Source organism: Anser anser (genome assembly GCF_964211835.1).
Source record: "Anser anser genome assembly, chromosome: 7".
Classification (NCBI taxonomy): Eukaryota; Metazoa; Chordata; class Aves; order Anseriformes; family Anatidae; genus Anser; species Anser anser.
Genome location: NC_139727.1, coordinates 15,988,303 through 16,004,603, shown reverse-complemented (window position 1 = coordinate 16,004,603; position 16,301 = coordinate 15,988,303). Strand labels below are relative to the sequence as shown.

Below are 16,301 nucleotides of genomic sequence, written 5' to 3'. Positions count from 1 at the left end.
GTGGACATTCAGTAACTTTTCTCACAATTCCTCTAAAGTCTTTATAAGTGAGCTGGAGAAAGGAATCTGAATTGTTGCAGACATTTTACTTCAGCTAGAAACTGGACTTTCAAGGTCATTGTTTACGATCATCACTGTCAGGTTAGGAAGCAGGTATTTACAGGAAAAAGCACTGCTCTTAAAAATTCTTTCCATTTGGCTAGCCATGCATTGTGTGAAAACAAAGTACAACGGTGTGTAGAAAGTTGCATGTTTTTACCCTCTTGAGCTAAACAGCTAATTTTACTGGCAGGCTCCTTTGCTTTTTCTACTGTTCTTTCCAGGGTCTGCTCACACATCTGGCTGAGTCAATGAAAAATTTTCTTGTACTATCCCAAAGCTTGGAGTCAAAGCCTAGAAATCATATCTGTACAGACTGTGTTGCTCAATCATTTAAAATAACCTTTCAGAAATCTCAGTTGCTCTACCAGTATACTGATAAGATAGTTAAGAAAATAAACTAATTGCTATATTGTTGATTTTGAATTGCTTGTCTTCTCCATCCCCTTTGTCCAGAACACCACTGGGCCGTGCCCGGGCCTGGTTACGGTTGGCACTAATGCAGAAGAAAATGGCTGACTATCTTCGCTGTTTAATCATTCAGAGAGATCTTCTCAGGTAAACAATTAAGCAAATTCTGTTTAGAACTTTTTTTATGGGTTTAATCTCCTGAAAAAAATACTGTCTTGTATTTACTACTTTTTAATGTATCTTTAACATAGAATGGCATAGTTTCTGGCCTGTGGGCTGATTTCTTCCAGTCCTTGGGGCAGAGGGGCCAAACGCTGTCCACTCATCATGAGAGGGCCAGCTGATGGATGAAGAGATGATATTTCTCCAAATCATGGTAGAGGGGCCTTCTGCAGTGTACCTGCTGTTCTTTCGTTGGTGAGGGTGGTGGGGTCCTACTGCGTTCCTCAGCCATCCAGAATATGGACTAGAAAATTCTGTACAGGAGGTTAATTCACCCTTACCACGTGCATGGTTTTCTACCAAGCAGCCATTGCGTGAAGGGCTATTGCTTTGAATTGGATTTGCTTTCACAATTCTAAAACTGGCATTGCTCCCTTCTGTCATAAGGTCTGCTTTGTGGTGGGGTAGATGAAGCACAAAGGGAAAAAGGACTTACCATCTTATTTTCAAATCTATAACCTGTAAATATTTTGAAGAGCTGTTATTTCTCGTAGATGATGCTGGTGTGTGAGGATGACACTGTTGGTCAACAGTTGTGGACTTTTCCACGGAAAGAACAGTTTCTTTCATAAAGGCTAAAACTTTATTTAAAAAAATACAAGGAGGAGGAAGTAAATGTTGATATTCTGTGGCTTAGTGCAGTATTTTTCTTTTAAAAACCCTTTCATAATTTCAGCCCTTTCCATATTTCTTATACCCATTTACTCACTTGAAATTAAAGAAACCAAGTAAGAGCGTCTTTATTAAAGTCCAGAGCTTTTTTTTCACTAGATAAATTTTCTATCAGAAGTGGCTCAAAGCAAGTGTACAGGAAAAAAGCCTTTTTTAAGGTAAGATAAGTCTTACCCCCATCTTGTGTACCATAATCTTGCAGCTTAGATTTCTGGAGCCAAGGGTAGTATCTATGTTTTTATTAGCCTCTGAGACAAATTGTGCACTTCCTGCTTTTAAATATTAATGAAGCCAAAATATGGGCAGACTTTTTTGTCGTTAAGAATGTTGGAGTAAGGTTAGAATAAGAGAAACAATTCAAATTTAGATGTCACTTACTGTTAATTTATTGCACCTACATATACTGAATGTACCAATTTAGACAATCTTTTTATTTAACAGTGAGTTTTATGAGTATCATGCGCTAATGATGGAGGAAGAAGGAGCAGTTATCGTTGGATTGTTAGTTGGGTTGAATGTAATAGACGCTAACCTGTGTGTGAAGGGCGAAGACCTAGATTCACAAGTAAGTCAATAGAGGTAAAGTAACAAACATGCACTCTGAAGATTTTGTGTACAATGAATTTCATTATTATAGAGCTGTGACTTGTTAGAAATCTTTCTAGATAGTTTAGGGTGTGATCTAGGTTCTGGATCAGTGGGGATGTTGCATTAACCTCAATATCGGTTGAATCAGACCTTTGCATGGTGATAATGATCAGAGTGCAAAGGTGAAGTTTTATGGCTTGGTGTCAAATGGATGCAGCAGTAGCAATGGTAGAGTTCTTCCCATTTTAATTGCATAAATCAGCTTCTTTCTTTGAGTATAGTTCCACTTTCACATTATCCCATTCGATTCATTTATTGTTGTTCTGGAACACAATAGGAGGAATGTGACTTGAAAAAAAGATAAAATGCTTCACACAGTGTAATAAAAGACTTTACAAGAGTGCGACTGCTTTCAATCTGAAACAAGACTGGTATCAGTAGAGCAGCACTGCGTGCTTTGCAAACTGTGTTGACTTTGAACTCTGAGCTTTTCCAAGAAAATCTTGATGAAATCTTTTTAAAGGCATAGGCACAAGTATTTATAAGTATATGTAAGATGTGTTCAGCCCTGATTGTTTTTGTCCAGATTGTTTGTGGAAAAAATCATAATTGTTTAAGTGATTGTTACTGTATTTCAGCATATGTTTGATGAAAAGCAATTTTTATATTAAAGAAAAGCTGTAGCTAATTGGTTTTGTGTGCTCTTGAATCATAGAGTTAACTTGTCTTCAGCATTCCTGCCAGTTAATATCTAATGGTTTAGACACTGATAGTGACTAACAGAAGACACAACATTGAAAAGCATGTAATTCTAGAAACCTTATCAAAATGCTTTCCCCAGTACTGAGAATTACACGTGTGTATTATAAATTACAAAACAACTATTGCTAGCTGCACTTTTGTTATCTAGATCACTTGCTGGATTTGTTCTATGAGGGGGGAGAAAACTTGATTTGAGAAGGTGATAGTGGCTGCTCTGGGGAGGTTCTACAGTAATTCTGTTTATGAAGAGCAGTGTGAATAAGGCGTCTTCCTCAGAAAAGCCAAAAGCAGCAAGTTGTATTGAGCAGAAAGAGACTTCTGAAGGATTATGGGAGTCACATCCAGGAGGATGATTTTGGTATTTGAGAAGAATCCTCTTCAATGGAGAAATGTGTGTATGCACATACAGAGGATTAAAGCAGAGTACATTTTATAGAGATGGCATTTTGCCTTTTTGTAAAGGGAGAATATTTTACTTTAATAAGCAAAATACATTTAAATGAAAGCTTTTGGAAGAGGGACCTTTTCTAAAGGTGAGGAAAGAACAAATAGAAGACCGTGATAGGAAGTGTGCAGGAGACCACTGTACAAACCAAGGAAATGTTAGACTTAGCAAGTTATCTGTATTCAAAAGCTAAAGGGAGCTCAAGAAAGAAGCAGTGGATCAGAGAAGTGGAAATAATTTTATAAAGAGGCTGCCAGAGACCAGAAACAATTGGTTTTGGTAAAATAAATGGTTTAAGTTCGCTTGTAGGGGTTCATGAATAGAGTGGAAAGCAGAACTCAAGGTAATGTTATTCATGGTGTATATGATTGAATTACGATTGAACAGAAAGTATATGAATTGGATTCAGGTTTAGCAAGGTATAAAAATATGAATGGACAGTTGAGTGTGCACACCTGGGAGTCAGCAAGCATGGAGAGGTAGTGCTGTTTGGCAAGGAATTTTGAAAAGCTAAACATAGGAGAAACGACAGTTTTGGGAGTTGTGCTGCAAAAAGAAATGGCGTGAAATGCTATAGACAAATTAATCTTAAGTCTCGTCAATCAGTGATAGGGTTCAGTAGTGTCTGATAGTCTCCCAGAAAAAAATCTTGCTACGAACTCTTGGCAAAGCTCCATCAGATGTAAGAAATCATCTTTTCTGAACTTGACTGAAGGGTGTTTGTTTCACGATGTGTTGTTTATTTTGTTTCAAAGGTAACATCGTTTTTAACAAACACATGAGACTAGGCTTTTGTTTTGTTCTGTTTAAAATATTACTGTTCAATTTTTTGAGCTTCACTTAAACACACTGAAACTGGACTAGCCTTTGGACGTTGATGTAGCTGAGGTTTTAATAAATGGAGACAAGACCATGAATGACAACAGCAGTTACTTGCATGATATGAAACTGCATACGTTTGCTTTCCCTTAGGTTGGGGTGATCGATTTCTCCATGTATTTAAAGAGTGATGACGACATTGGGGGAAAGGAGAGGTATGTCCTCACACCAAATGCCTCAGTTTTTGCATATCAACAAATGTTTTCTTGATTGGTGCCCTGTTCTTTGTAGAAACACAGCTCCCTGAAGATGAAATTTTCTGATCTCACAGTCTTGACAAGGATGGCACGCTACTTTGGTCTGTGTTACTAGTTGGCTGTCAGAATATTTGCACCATGTAGCCAGCCTAAGCAACATCACCTGCTGCATTTACCTGATGAACAGTATTGAAGGGTTGCAAGGTGCCAGTGTTAAAGAACCTGCTAAGCTTTTAGCCCTCAGCTTGTGATTTAGTCAGTATATCAAAGAACCAGAGATATGGCAGTGTAAATAAACATCCTTTTTCTTTTGAGACTGTATATATTTTTACATTCCATGTATAGAAATTGTTTGCAGTTAAAGCATTGGGTCTTTTGTCTCTCACTGTTGTCACAACATATAAGTTACTGACTTCATGACTGTGAGACAAAGTTGCTTCATTTTATTTTTTTAAGCACACAATGTGGACATTTGCATATGATAATTCATTACAGCATTTTGATACAGCTCACTTTATTATGTTCTTGCTTTAGAAATGTTCAGATTGCTGCAATTTTGGACCAAAAGAATTATGTTGAAGAACTAAACAGACAACTGAAGTAAGTATTGTTTTGAAGTATGCATGTCAGTCCAGGCTTAAAGGTAAAACACCTCTATTTCCATTTCTAGCACAGCTCTGGGAGAGAGAACCTCAGGGAAATGGGTGAAAATTCTTCATGCTTAAACTGGGGATGCAGTGAAGTCGGAAAGGAGTCTACATTTTCTGGAGAGATTGAGGGGAGGAAATCTTAATTTTCATGCTTTTGTTTTTGATAAACATAACCTTTAGAGAAATGAAAATCATGAGGGCAAAACTGATCGAGGTACTTGGGGGTCATAACATCATAGGGTTCATAGCATCATAGGATTTATCTGGATACACAGTCGGAAGTACAATTTTAAGTGCAATCTGTTTTAATAATAATTTTTGAAAAATTTTACTGTTCTGGATGTGTCCACATGGTTTTGTTTCTTACCTTTCATAATATAGTTTGCAGTTTTAATAACTAGGACCAAAACTGAATAGATTCATTGCTGTTGGAAACTATTGTATAGGTCATGGTTCTTGTAGAACCAAAGTTTGCAGGAAAGCAGACTTAGCTGCTAATATCCCATGGTGCTTGAAGAAAGTCAGTGCTGTGAGGTGCTTTTTGCTTTCCCATTTCCCCTTAGATTGTAAAATACATTGATGTCTTCTACCTTGCCATTCTTAATGAATTGGTGGCTTCTAAGGACACCATACTAGAAATAGGTGGAAAAGTAAATAGTTTTACAGAATAGAGATTTTTTCAGTGCATAAAGGGCAGCCTAAAAACGTGCTTACAGCAGAAATGGGCAGCTGGGTAATGGCAAGGTGCTGGTCAAAGGGTGTAGTTGGATTTTTAAAAACAAAAACCAGACAAACAGAAAGGAATAAAATTCTGATGCGTCTTGTTAGTGAAGTCAATAAGCAGCAAGAAAGAGGGAGCCTGAGGATAATATCTCAAAAAATGCAGAGAAGCCAATGATTTTATACAAATAAATGAATTTTGGAGGAAGAGAATTTAGAGAATGGTTTTCATTACATGGGACTGGGGGAAAGCAAGATGATGATTACAAATCGCCTTTTAAGGGAACTTGTTAAACATTTGGATATGATATAACCTGTAAGGATAAAGGAAAGGGAGGAATGTAAAATCACATCCAAAAATGAGTTTAAGTGACAAGGATGACGTTGGGAGTTGGGAAGCAGTATATAAACATTCAACAAAGGAGACTAATGTTCTTATATTTAGGAAAACCTCAAATAATGGGAGAAGACCTTGTAGCACTTGTTAATGGTTAATCACTCTACCTTGCTTTAAAGCTTTCGAGCTTGGTTGAATGAGTTTGTATGTAATTTTGAATAATGCTTTCTTTCTTTTTCTCTCTCAGTAGCACAGTTAGCAGTCTACATGCAAGAGTTGATTCATTAGAGAAATCAAATACTAAACTGATTGAAGAGGTATTATTTTTTAGTAATACATAATACATATTATTTGCACTCACTATATTTATCAATATATTTAACTTCTTTTAGTCTACATCAGTTCTTTATAATACGTTCAGATGCTTTTAATTTGGCTTGTAGAAAAGGTGTAGTAGCTGCGGGGATTTACAGTCAGCTTGCTTCAGTAGCATGCAGCATCAGTAAAGGAGTTCTATGGAACATCAAAATTTCCCGCTTCGGACAAAAACAGAAAAGAAGCCTTTCTTAATGCCAGCTGTCAGGACAATTTTGTGCTGGTGACTAGTCCATAACAGATGACACCAGTTGCTACATAGAGACAGGGAGTAGTTCAGCGAGCAATTTCTGTTACTGTTCTCAGCTTTAGCCGAATGTTTCTTTCTTGCTTATTCACCATATGCTTATATACAGGTTTTTGGTCTGCCTAGCTCTGGTTTTGTATTTATATCTTATATTTTCAGTTATTTCTGTTGCTTTGCTAGATTCCAATATATGTTGCTTTTTAAGAGAGAGCACAATTATTTTTTAACCCAAACTGATTGAAAAATAGTTAATAGAGTAGAAAATTTAAATGTCCAAATTCAGTGACTGAAGAGGTAGCTAGCTTGCTGTGGGTATTGATGTATCCACAGAGAGGAAAACACTTTTTCTGAGTGCTAATTCTCAGTTTTCTGGTTCCTTTGCAAACCTTCACTTCAAGGTGTCCACCTGTTTTGATCAGCTGGTTTATATTTCTGTCATGGAGGTATGTAGTATAGGGCCCAGTTGTAATGTTTTCCTCTTTTGTGTGTGTGTTCTCACCACGTGGGAGAACTTTTCTTATGTAAATTGCTCCATATGATATATTAAGATGAGCAAAAGAGTCAAATTGGATATATTTGAATGCAAATAGAAAGAAAAATGCAGGTTGAGAAAAGGGGACTTGAGGGTCTCTGCGTCATAACGAAGCAATGGAAAGAAAGCATGTTCTTCTTTACCAGACATGAAATAATGAAGTATCTTGGATACATATGGTGTTGTGTAATAAAAGTTGCACATTACTAAATAAGAGACCTTTATGTTTTCTTTAGGAATCCTTTATTTCATAGACTGCAAGAGTAGGGCAGAGAATGTCTAGGTCTTGCATTCATCAGAACATTTATTTGTTGTTTTTTTTACTCACAAACATAGTTACTCTATTTTTTCCTTTTTTTTTTTTTTTCAGTTAGCAATAGCCAAAAACAATATAATTAAACTTCAGGAAGAAAACCATCAATTAAGGAGTGAAAATACTCTGATTTTAATGAAAACACAGCATCATCTAGAGGTACGTCATAGCGTGGTTCATTGTCATTCGACTGTGTTTACATTGCAACTTGAAGTAAGCAGTGCCTGGCCAAACTTAAAACAGCTCTTTTGGGGAAAGAATCTATTAGATCTTGGAAGCTTTATTATGGCAAAAATATGTTGAAATTATAGGTCACTAGGTTGTTTTATAAATGTTTTTTCTTTTTTTCTTTAAACTGTAAGCTACCTCTTAAGGGCATTTAGTACTGTTATCTGAAAATCTCGCCAAGGTAGTGTGTGTTTTAGTTGGTGAACAGTCTATTCTGATCTGTCTCATTATAAGAATGTTACATCATTTGGAATACTTGTGTATACAATTGCTAAATGTTTTTTAAGCTGTAATTTGTAACTCCTTACATAACTTCCTACACAGGATAATAAGTACACTTCATTTACAGGAAAACAAGTAAAAGCACAGATTAGACAGATATTTGGATTGTTCAGTGTTGAAACAGTGATGTTTCGGAATGATGTTCTGAAGGAGTACTGTACTGGAGTACGGCTTAGTTTGCTCTTTTACTCAGTTCTCGTAAAAGTGATGACCACGTAGCAGAAACAAGCTGCTTTCCTGTTCCTACTGTGCTTGGGGATTATGCTGTTAATTGCTAAACTTGTAATGAAAAAAGATTCTGCATATCTTTGTAGGTAACTAAAGTGGATGTTGAAGCAGAACTTCAGACATACAAACACTCCAGGCAGGGTTTAGATGAAATGTACAATGAAGCACGTAGACAGCTTCGAGAAGAATCACAGCTTCGACAAGTGAGTACACTTTTCTAGGAGTACACAGCATTTCTAGAAGAGATTATACTTGAGAAGAGTCTGAAATTATTTCTAGTTTTGCTTTTGCTCAGGTTAAACACTGACTTTAATCGAGTGTTGTTTCTCTAACTGCATGTAATAAAAAGGTTTTCTAAAAGAGCAATTTGTACATTAGCAGTTCTGTAACAATGTTGCTAAAGCATAGTAAAGAAAATACAAGTTCTTTGAAAAAAATTTAGATAAATTGTTAGTAGTACTGTATGCTTTGTGTATGCATGCTAGGTATTTCTTGCAAAACTAGAAATTCTGTAGTTCTATTTTTGTAATTAATACTTAGTCAACTCTATAAGAAATAATGCTTCCAGTATTGAAATGAGTTGTCTTCTCTAAGCTTTTTAAAGCATAAGGCACTAAGCACGTGACTGTAATGTTTAGGTAGTGGGTCAGCAAAACTCAGCAAAGTTACAGAGGGGCAGAATCTCTGACGTGGTGAAATATAGTACTGCATCTCTGTTAGAGTTAGCTTCGTACTTTTTCAAAACGTAGATAAAACGTTGCATAATTGTTTAAAGGTTCTGTGTGGCATTGCGTTGGTGTGATTTTTGTGTGATTTGTAGGATATGGAGAATGAGCTAGTAGTTCAAGTTAGCATGAAACATGAGATAGAACTTGCCATGAAGTTACTGGAGAAGGACATCCATGAGAAGCAGGATACACTCATAGGCCTTCGACAGCAGCTTGATGAAGTTAAAGCGATTAACATGGAAATGTACCAAAAGCTGCAGGTAAAGTCTGCTCTCTGGTGAAATGATTTTGACAGAAGTAAGAAAGATATATTACCATTTTCTTTAGATACTGCTATTTCCTTAATTTTTAGTTTCTTTCCACTATATAGGTCAGCGTGCTTTTATAGAATGTTACTGATGCAAACATGATTTCACACAAAGTGAAGTTTAAGGAAGTCACTTAATTTTATTGGGATTATAGAATAATGGAGCATGAGAATAGGAGCATGAGAATAAGAGCATGGCCTTGTAACATCTTATGTGAAATATCTAGCGGTATTCATGCTTCTTGGCCTGTGCTGTATAAAAACCAAGAGAACTATAAAAGGTACAGGCACATGGTGAGGAGTTAGAGGAAATGAGATGTGAGCATTCAAAGTTGGGCATGGCATTTGAAAAGAAGGTTCATTGGAGAAAGCTAATTACAGCTTTTTTAAATCTGTTAACAAATAAAGAAAATCTGTAACAGTGCAATGCTAAAAAAAAAAGTCTTTGTGAGAATACGGATCTCAGAGACCCAAAATACATTTAACAAAACACCAGGGAAGTTTAGTATTAAATTATTTATGCACTAAGTAAGTTTTATTTATGGAAGGAATTATCAAAAACAGCACAAGAAACCAGTCAGATCTGACAGAATGAGGGGAAAAAAATAGTGTGCTGCTGAGAGTTAAGTGAGATGAAGGACAAAGGATTCTACTCTTCTGCTTCCAACTGTCAGGAAACTGGACCAGAAAATGAGAAATATAAACAGAGCTAGGAAGAAAAATAAGAAGGGAATGTTATTCATTATGTTAGGATTTGTAGGTTTTTGTTTTTCTTTTAGAGATGTACTTCTGGGGACCGTAACACAAATTTCACTTAATGACATTCAGACCCACTTTCTGGACAATGAAATGAGTCAAGCAGTTTAATCATGCTGAATTTCCTGTTCAGGGGCCAGTTTATAGTGTTGATCTGTATAGCAAGGATAATGTTCTCCCTTGCATTTAGATCTTCAAGCTGAGATTGTGATAGCTGTGCAAGCAATCAAAATTGTAAAATGTGCTAGTAAAATTCGCCAAGTATTTTTAGGCACATATGGTAAAGTCTGATAGTGTGAGAACTTCAGTGATTTCCAGGCCGAAGCATCTTAGTTCTTGACTGGTTAGGACCTAGTGAGCTACTGAAAAATACGGTCAATGAATTTAAGTTGACTTGCAAAATGATGAACTAAGAAAGGAAACCAAATAAAAAATACATACTTTCTAAATAGCATCTACACTTGTAAAGTACAAAACTACATGTTTTTAGGCATGAAATTTTGTCTAAGTACTTTGTCAAGTACATTTTTTAGATGGGAATGTTTAAAAAGAATCCAAATATGAAGTCATTCTAACATTTATTCCCTTCAGATGTTGAAGAGAAAAACTCCATGGGGTAACAGTGTGCAATACATACCTACTTCAGTTTTACCCTTTTTTATAACACAGGTCTCTGAAGATGCTATGAAAGAAAAGAATGAAATAATTGGTCGCTTAGAGGATAAGACCAATCAAATTAATGCAACTATGAAACAACTAGAACAAAGGTACAGGTCTATCTTTATTTTTCTTCATTCATTTCTCCATCCCCTTACATTTACTTCATTCTCACGCAGTTGCCACTGAAACGTAACTTTCAACTAGAAAATTGAAGACAGTTTCTGAAACTCTAACTACTGCTTTACTGTTTGTTTGTTTTTTCTTTTTAACAAATACACTTATTTAAAATACAAACTTAATCTTTCATTTTTCTTCGTCCACTATCTTTCTTCTGGTCCTATGTTTTTGTGCTGACACCAAAAGCTGTTCTTTCAGCTGTTTCAAAATTTGGATTCATATTACCCTTTTTCCCCCCCCAAATGAATGAAATGCAATAGAAAGCAAAGCATTAATATTGCTTATACTTAAGCGTGGGCTTAATATAAACATTTAATGCCTTCATGGATCACTGCTGAATTTGCTGAAGCTCTTAAAATTATTGTCAGTTGCTTTAGAACTACCATTATTCTAGCCATGTAATGAGTGTTTTCACTGAAAGCTTGAAAAGTGAAAGACTAAAATTCCAGTGTACAAACTTCCGTTATGGTTAGATTGCATGTGTAACATAACATTAAAATGTGATGCATATGTTTAATTTAATGGCCTATATGCAACATTGGTCTTTTTAATTGTAGAATATAACACATCCATAAACATTGTCATGTTGGTGTTTGACATGTCTTTTTTTCATTTAAATCTGATTATAAAAAACATGGTTATGTATTTTAAAAATTAGTGACATGAATATTCTTTTATTGACATCCTTTTTCCTCTTTTTTCTTTTTCTTTTTATCCTTTATCCCAATTTTTGTTTTTACTGTTTTGCTGCCTTCATCTGTCTTTGATTTTTGTCCACTGCATTCATGAAGTGACAAAGATCTGTTAACTCAAACTAGGACTATTGCAATGTCATTCGTCAAATGTGCCAGCCATGAAGCTCAGCACCAGTATAAACTTGTCAAAGATATATCATTCTGAAAGCTCCTCCTGATCTGTTGTGTTTAAATAATTACTGATAAAATACAACTTAAGCATTGTAAAATAACAATTTTACATATAAAGTGGTATTAGAAATCCTGCACTATAACTGATCATAGCTGGGTTCTGTTTTGTTTTCTGAAAGAACATCATCTCTGATCTCACTTTGCCCCTCTTTGAAAAAAAAAGAGAGAGAAAATAAACTATTGCACTATTATTAAGCAAATGTAAGCTAGTTTTCTAATGCTATTTAATCATTTTTAATTGTGAAAGTTTATTTTAAAAGGTTAGCTATCTTCATTTTGACTGTACGTATTTATGACATTTGTTGCTAATCTAGCCATTTTTCCTGTTGTTTGCAGTACTAAAAGATTTAAAAAGTAGCCCTTCTGACTAATATTTCCCTTCTCCCCTGCTTATTTCTTTCACTTTTAGGCTGTATTTATCCCAAAAGCATGCTCTCTGATGGTTTTTTTTGTTTGTAATTAGCACTGTTTTCTTGAACAGCATGAGCAGGAGATTTGGGGAAGTGCTGTTTCAGAATAGTATGTTTAAAAAAGGGGGGACGTGTAAAAATATATGTTGAGTACGTACAGTTGACGAATTTGAGGGTTTGGGGATAAAACAGCTAAAGCACAATTCCATTCTGCTGATATGACGAAGGGTAAAGCATTTTCCCAGAGGTACATTGTGTTTGGAGCCTGGACTTAGGCAGGGTTCCAGAAAGGGAGGGCAGCCTGCTCCAGCACATTTTGTAGCTGTAGCTCCTGCCGAGGATAGCTACAGTGGAAGCTGTAGCAGTAGATAGGATTTACATTTCAGGCACAGATCCTGAACTTGTCTAACTTGTTTTTAAGCTGAGTTTCTTTCAGGTCGTTGTAATCCTAACCTGTGGCTTTGCCCAGCCCCTTTTCCCTCTCTCCACCCGTCACTAGGCAGTCTTTACAAATCATATCTCTGCTTTGAGTTGCTGCTTGCCTGCACTGCTGAAATAAGGGAGTTTTAGCTGCTGACTGCCCTTCGTGCTCTTCTCGCTGTTTCCCCTGAAGTGTGGAAGGGGAGTTGACTGGGAAAAGAATCAGCAGGAGGGAATGTGTTTGCAGAAGTGGGGGCAAGACACCATAATTCAAGAAGGATTTCTTACTTTGTGATTATATATCTTATTCCTTGGTTTGGAACCAGCAAGAGCCTTTAAAGTGAGCTGGCTACTAAAAAACAAAAAAAAATAATAAAATCTTCCATCCTTGAAGAAAACCCAAAACAGAAACAATGAAGAAACCCAAAACAGAAACAATGAAGAAACAAGGTAGACCATAGCAGAAATGGGAGCATTAACAATCTCATAGTCAATTAATGTGAACAAGTATCTGCCTCAGTATCATCTGAATCTCAAATCCTGCTGTGAACTCAGTCAAACTCAGCATTTGTCTGAATGACAGCTGTGCTGTTGGCCTTGGTGCTAGTCTAGAGGATGGTGCTGTAGCCTGGGTTGGCTAGCATGTTTCTTGGGTTACAAGCTGCCTTTCTACCTTGGCTGTGGAAACTGCATGGCAGTTTAATTGGTAATTTAGAGAGGGTTTTAACTTGCCATGTCTTTTCCTGTCTTGTGTAACTTGATTCAGTCTTTTGCCCAGTAAATTGACCCTGCTTTTTCCAAGTATTCTCCGTTCCACGCATCTGCTTTGGCCCCTTTGTGCACTACCTCTGCAAATGTGACAGGGAACACACTTACAACAACTGGTATAGTTGAGTGAGATAGTACATACTTCAGAAAGTATTTTAGTTCCAGTCTTTTATCACTTGTTTACTGGTAGCTTTTGGAAATTCCCACTGGTGCAACTTCATCAGTGGAAGCACAAATGTAGACGTATTGCTGACTTAATTTCTTTTTAACTGGGAGATGAGAGTTACTCTTCATTCAGCTAGGGAATTGTCAAATCAAGCACAGCAAGAGAGTTATCACAGATTTCTCCCACCTCTTAGCTGAGCTGGCACTTGAAACATGTTTGTTAAACCAGACACAGCGGGTGGGGGCATTCAGTGGTATTTTACAGGCCTTTTTACTCTCCTGCCTTTTCAACAAGACAGGTGTAGCCACAATAGCACAAGTTCCATCTCGACACCTTTATTTTTGTTACATTACATCCATCTGTTTTTTGGACTTGCAGAGGTGGTCAAGCAGAGAGGAACCACAAGGAGCTAATGGATTCCAAGGGGAGCTGTAGCTGAAGCAGAAACAAACCCCTAGAATTCAGAAAGGAAAGATTAAATTCAAAAGAACAACAATCCCTCCCTTCATGATTAATCAGTTTTATTTATTTTGTCTGTAGTATGGAGCTATTTAAACCACTGTAAGAATGTATTATTTTTAATACAGATTATTTAAGTTAATTACTAATGTGATGTAGTTGAGATCATTCTCTAAATGTAGTAGGACCTGTCAGGGTGTGTCTCGTATTAGGCTAGTTAAGTGTTTTGCTGTCTGATTGCAATGCTCTGTATTCAGCCTTATGCTTGAATTGTTTTAAGCTGCTTTTGCACAACACATGTTCTGCCCTCTCTTAATGGGTGATTAGTACAAGCCAAGTACTTTTACAGGGTTTATTTTAAAAAAGATGAGAAAAAAGGAAAAAAAAAGCTTCTAAAAATAACACAGGAACATATACTAGAGAAAAAAAAACATAAAGGTATATGCTTCAATTCTAAAATGTATCATCATGCTTTGTCATCTGTTATTGATGAGCATAAAATAAAAAAAAATGATTACTTACAGTGATCACTCTCTTACTGTATGAAAAACAGGAGCTAGTTCTCTAGGCATTGTATGGATTTCTCGTTTGAGTTTGTGAGTTTCCCCCAAGCTTTGTTTTTATTTAGAGATGTTTCTATTTCCCCATTTTTCTTTTATTTGTCTTCTTCACCCTCTACACCCTAGTTCTAGCTTCAGTTTTACCCAAAGTTGATTTGAATTACACCAGATTGCAGCAAGCAGAGAAGGCTCAAGTGGAGGCTGAGAATGAGGATGAGAAACTTAAACAGGAATATGTGAATAAATCTGAAAGTCTACAGAAAGAATTCTCCCAGAAGGAGAAACAGCTGTAAGTATATCTGTCCTGTTTGGAAAAGTATATAGCCATAAACCTTCTGCAGTGCAGCATGTCTCCTGTGTTAATGCAGGCTGGTGGTTGATAAATGGTTTTGAACAGAATGTAAATACTAAAGATGGTAATGTTAGGTACTGGCAAGGTGACAGAAAATACTCCATTCCAGGGAAGTCAGGCTACCTTTGGGCACCTCTGAAATGGCGTGCAGCTCAAAAGGAGGAGAAAGAACAGAAGTATTTTTTGGCTAAAGGTGCTGGCATAATTCATTAGGAAATTATCATAAGCAGGGGAAAACACACAGTGTAGTAGAAGTAATCCACACTTTTAACAAACCCCACAAGTATGTAATAGTGTAAACTTAAACAGAAATGGCATAATAGTACAATTGATCAGGCTTATGAATAAGGTAAAAGCCTTTAAAATGGATTAATTTACCACTCTGCATGAGAAGAAACCCACAGGAATCAAAAATACTAAAATGCAACATAAAGGCCAACCCTCTACCCTTTCTCCTGTTAAATTTTTCAGTGCTAATCTAAATAAATATCTAACGTAAAAGGTCCCTGTAGGGGCAGGTGTTTTCTCTGTTGGAAAATAACAAGTAAACTATTTAAGATAGTTGCAGATCTGTGACACGAGGATTGGAGCTTAAATATTAGTGAATTCCAATCTGATTACCAGCCCACCCTGCCTCTCGTACAACTCTGAATGTTAATAAACTTGTTTAACTGTCATGACAAATGTTCACTTTACTACCACAGTCATCTTTGCAGATTTTGGGCAAAAGAACATTTCAGACCCCAACCTTAGAATTCTGCAATTCTGAAACCTCAAGGTCATGCTCACTTCTGATCTTTTCCAACCAGATGCTGAGGTAGTGTCCCAAATGTAAGTCTTTCCTTTAAAAATGATTTTGGTTTTAAAACAGGGAAATTAATGTGGATACAGGTTTTTCCATCAAAAAACCTTGCATGACTACTCTCAGGTTTTTTTTCCTCTTCTGGTGTGTTGGCAAGATTTAGATGTAGAAGGTTGGGCAGTGTGCTTCTGTCCTTTGTTTTCTGTGACATTCTAATCACCAACTCTTCCACAAAACTGATAACAAAACTCCAGCTAGAGTGGATCTTCCATCAGATTAACCCCAGTGCCAATAACTGGCCTCCTATTAAACTAATAGGATTTAGATCCCTCTTTATGTTGAACCTCAGCCATGTAGGAAGCTCAGTTAAAATAGCACTTTAAAGTCCTTCCTTCTTTAGTCTTAATTCAGTTCAAATCTCCATAAACCTTATTCTAAACAAGAAGATTAACACCTGAAGATACAATATTAAATAACTTCTGTGAGCACACTTCTGTGAGCACCAGAGATGTATGTAAACATTCTCTGTATCACCAATGGCAGTGTGGTTTGTTTATTTTAGAAACAAGGTACGTAAAGTTAAGGGAGGGCATTCCCTTATGCATGTCTTAATAAATGCCTTA

The 16,301-nt window shown here is 36.4% G+C and overlaps 1 protein-coding gene across 8 annotated transcripts in view; it reads left to right on the top strand.

Moving 5' to 3' along the window:
* Nucleotides 1-16,301, top strand: part of RUFY2 (RUN and FYVE domain containing 2) — a 29,979-nt gene that overhangs the window by 6,900 nt on the left and 6,778 nt on the right. For 5 of the 8 annotated variants that reach the window (XR_014587189.1, XM_083845461.1, XM_083845458.1 and 2 more), the window contains exons 4-13: nucleotides 556-657; nucleotides 1,846-1,969; nucleotides 4,172-4,233; nucleotides 4,810-4,875; nucleotides 6,230-6,299; nucleotides 7,507-7,608; nucleotides 8,274-8,390; nucleotides 9,008-9,175; nucleotides 10,648-10,745; nucleotides 14,694-14,813. Coding sequence is in view for 7 of the 8 variants with exons in the window: in XM_083845461.1 (XP_083701587.1) it covers nucleotides 556-657; nucleotides 1,846-1,969; nucleotides 4,172-4,233; nucleotides 4,810-4,875; nucleotides 6,230-6,299; nucleotides 7,507-7,608; nucleotides 8,274-8,390; nucleotides 9,008-9,175; nucleotides 10,648-10,745; nucleotides 14,694-14,813 (1,029 nt within the window). In the remaining variant the exon portion in view is untranslated. Of the gene's footprint in view, nucleotides 1-555; nucleotides 658-1,845; nucleotides 1,970-4,171; nucleotides 4,234-4,809; nucleotides 4,876-6,229; nucleotides 6,300-7,506; nucleotides 7,609-8,273; nucleotides 8,391-9,007; nucleotides 9,176-10,647; nucleotides 10,746-11,606; nucleotides 14,483-14,693; nucleotides 14,814-16,301 lie in introns of those variants that run through there. The other 3 variants (XM_083845463.1, XM_083845464.1, XM_083845459.1) reach the window with 2 other exon arrangements.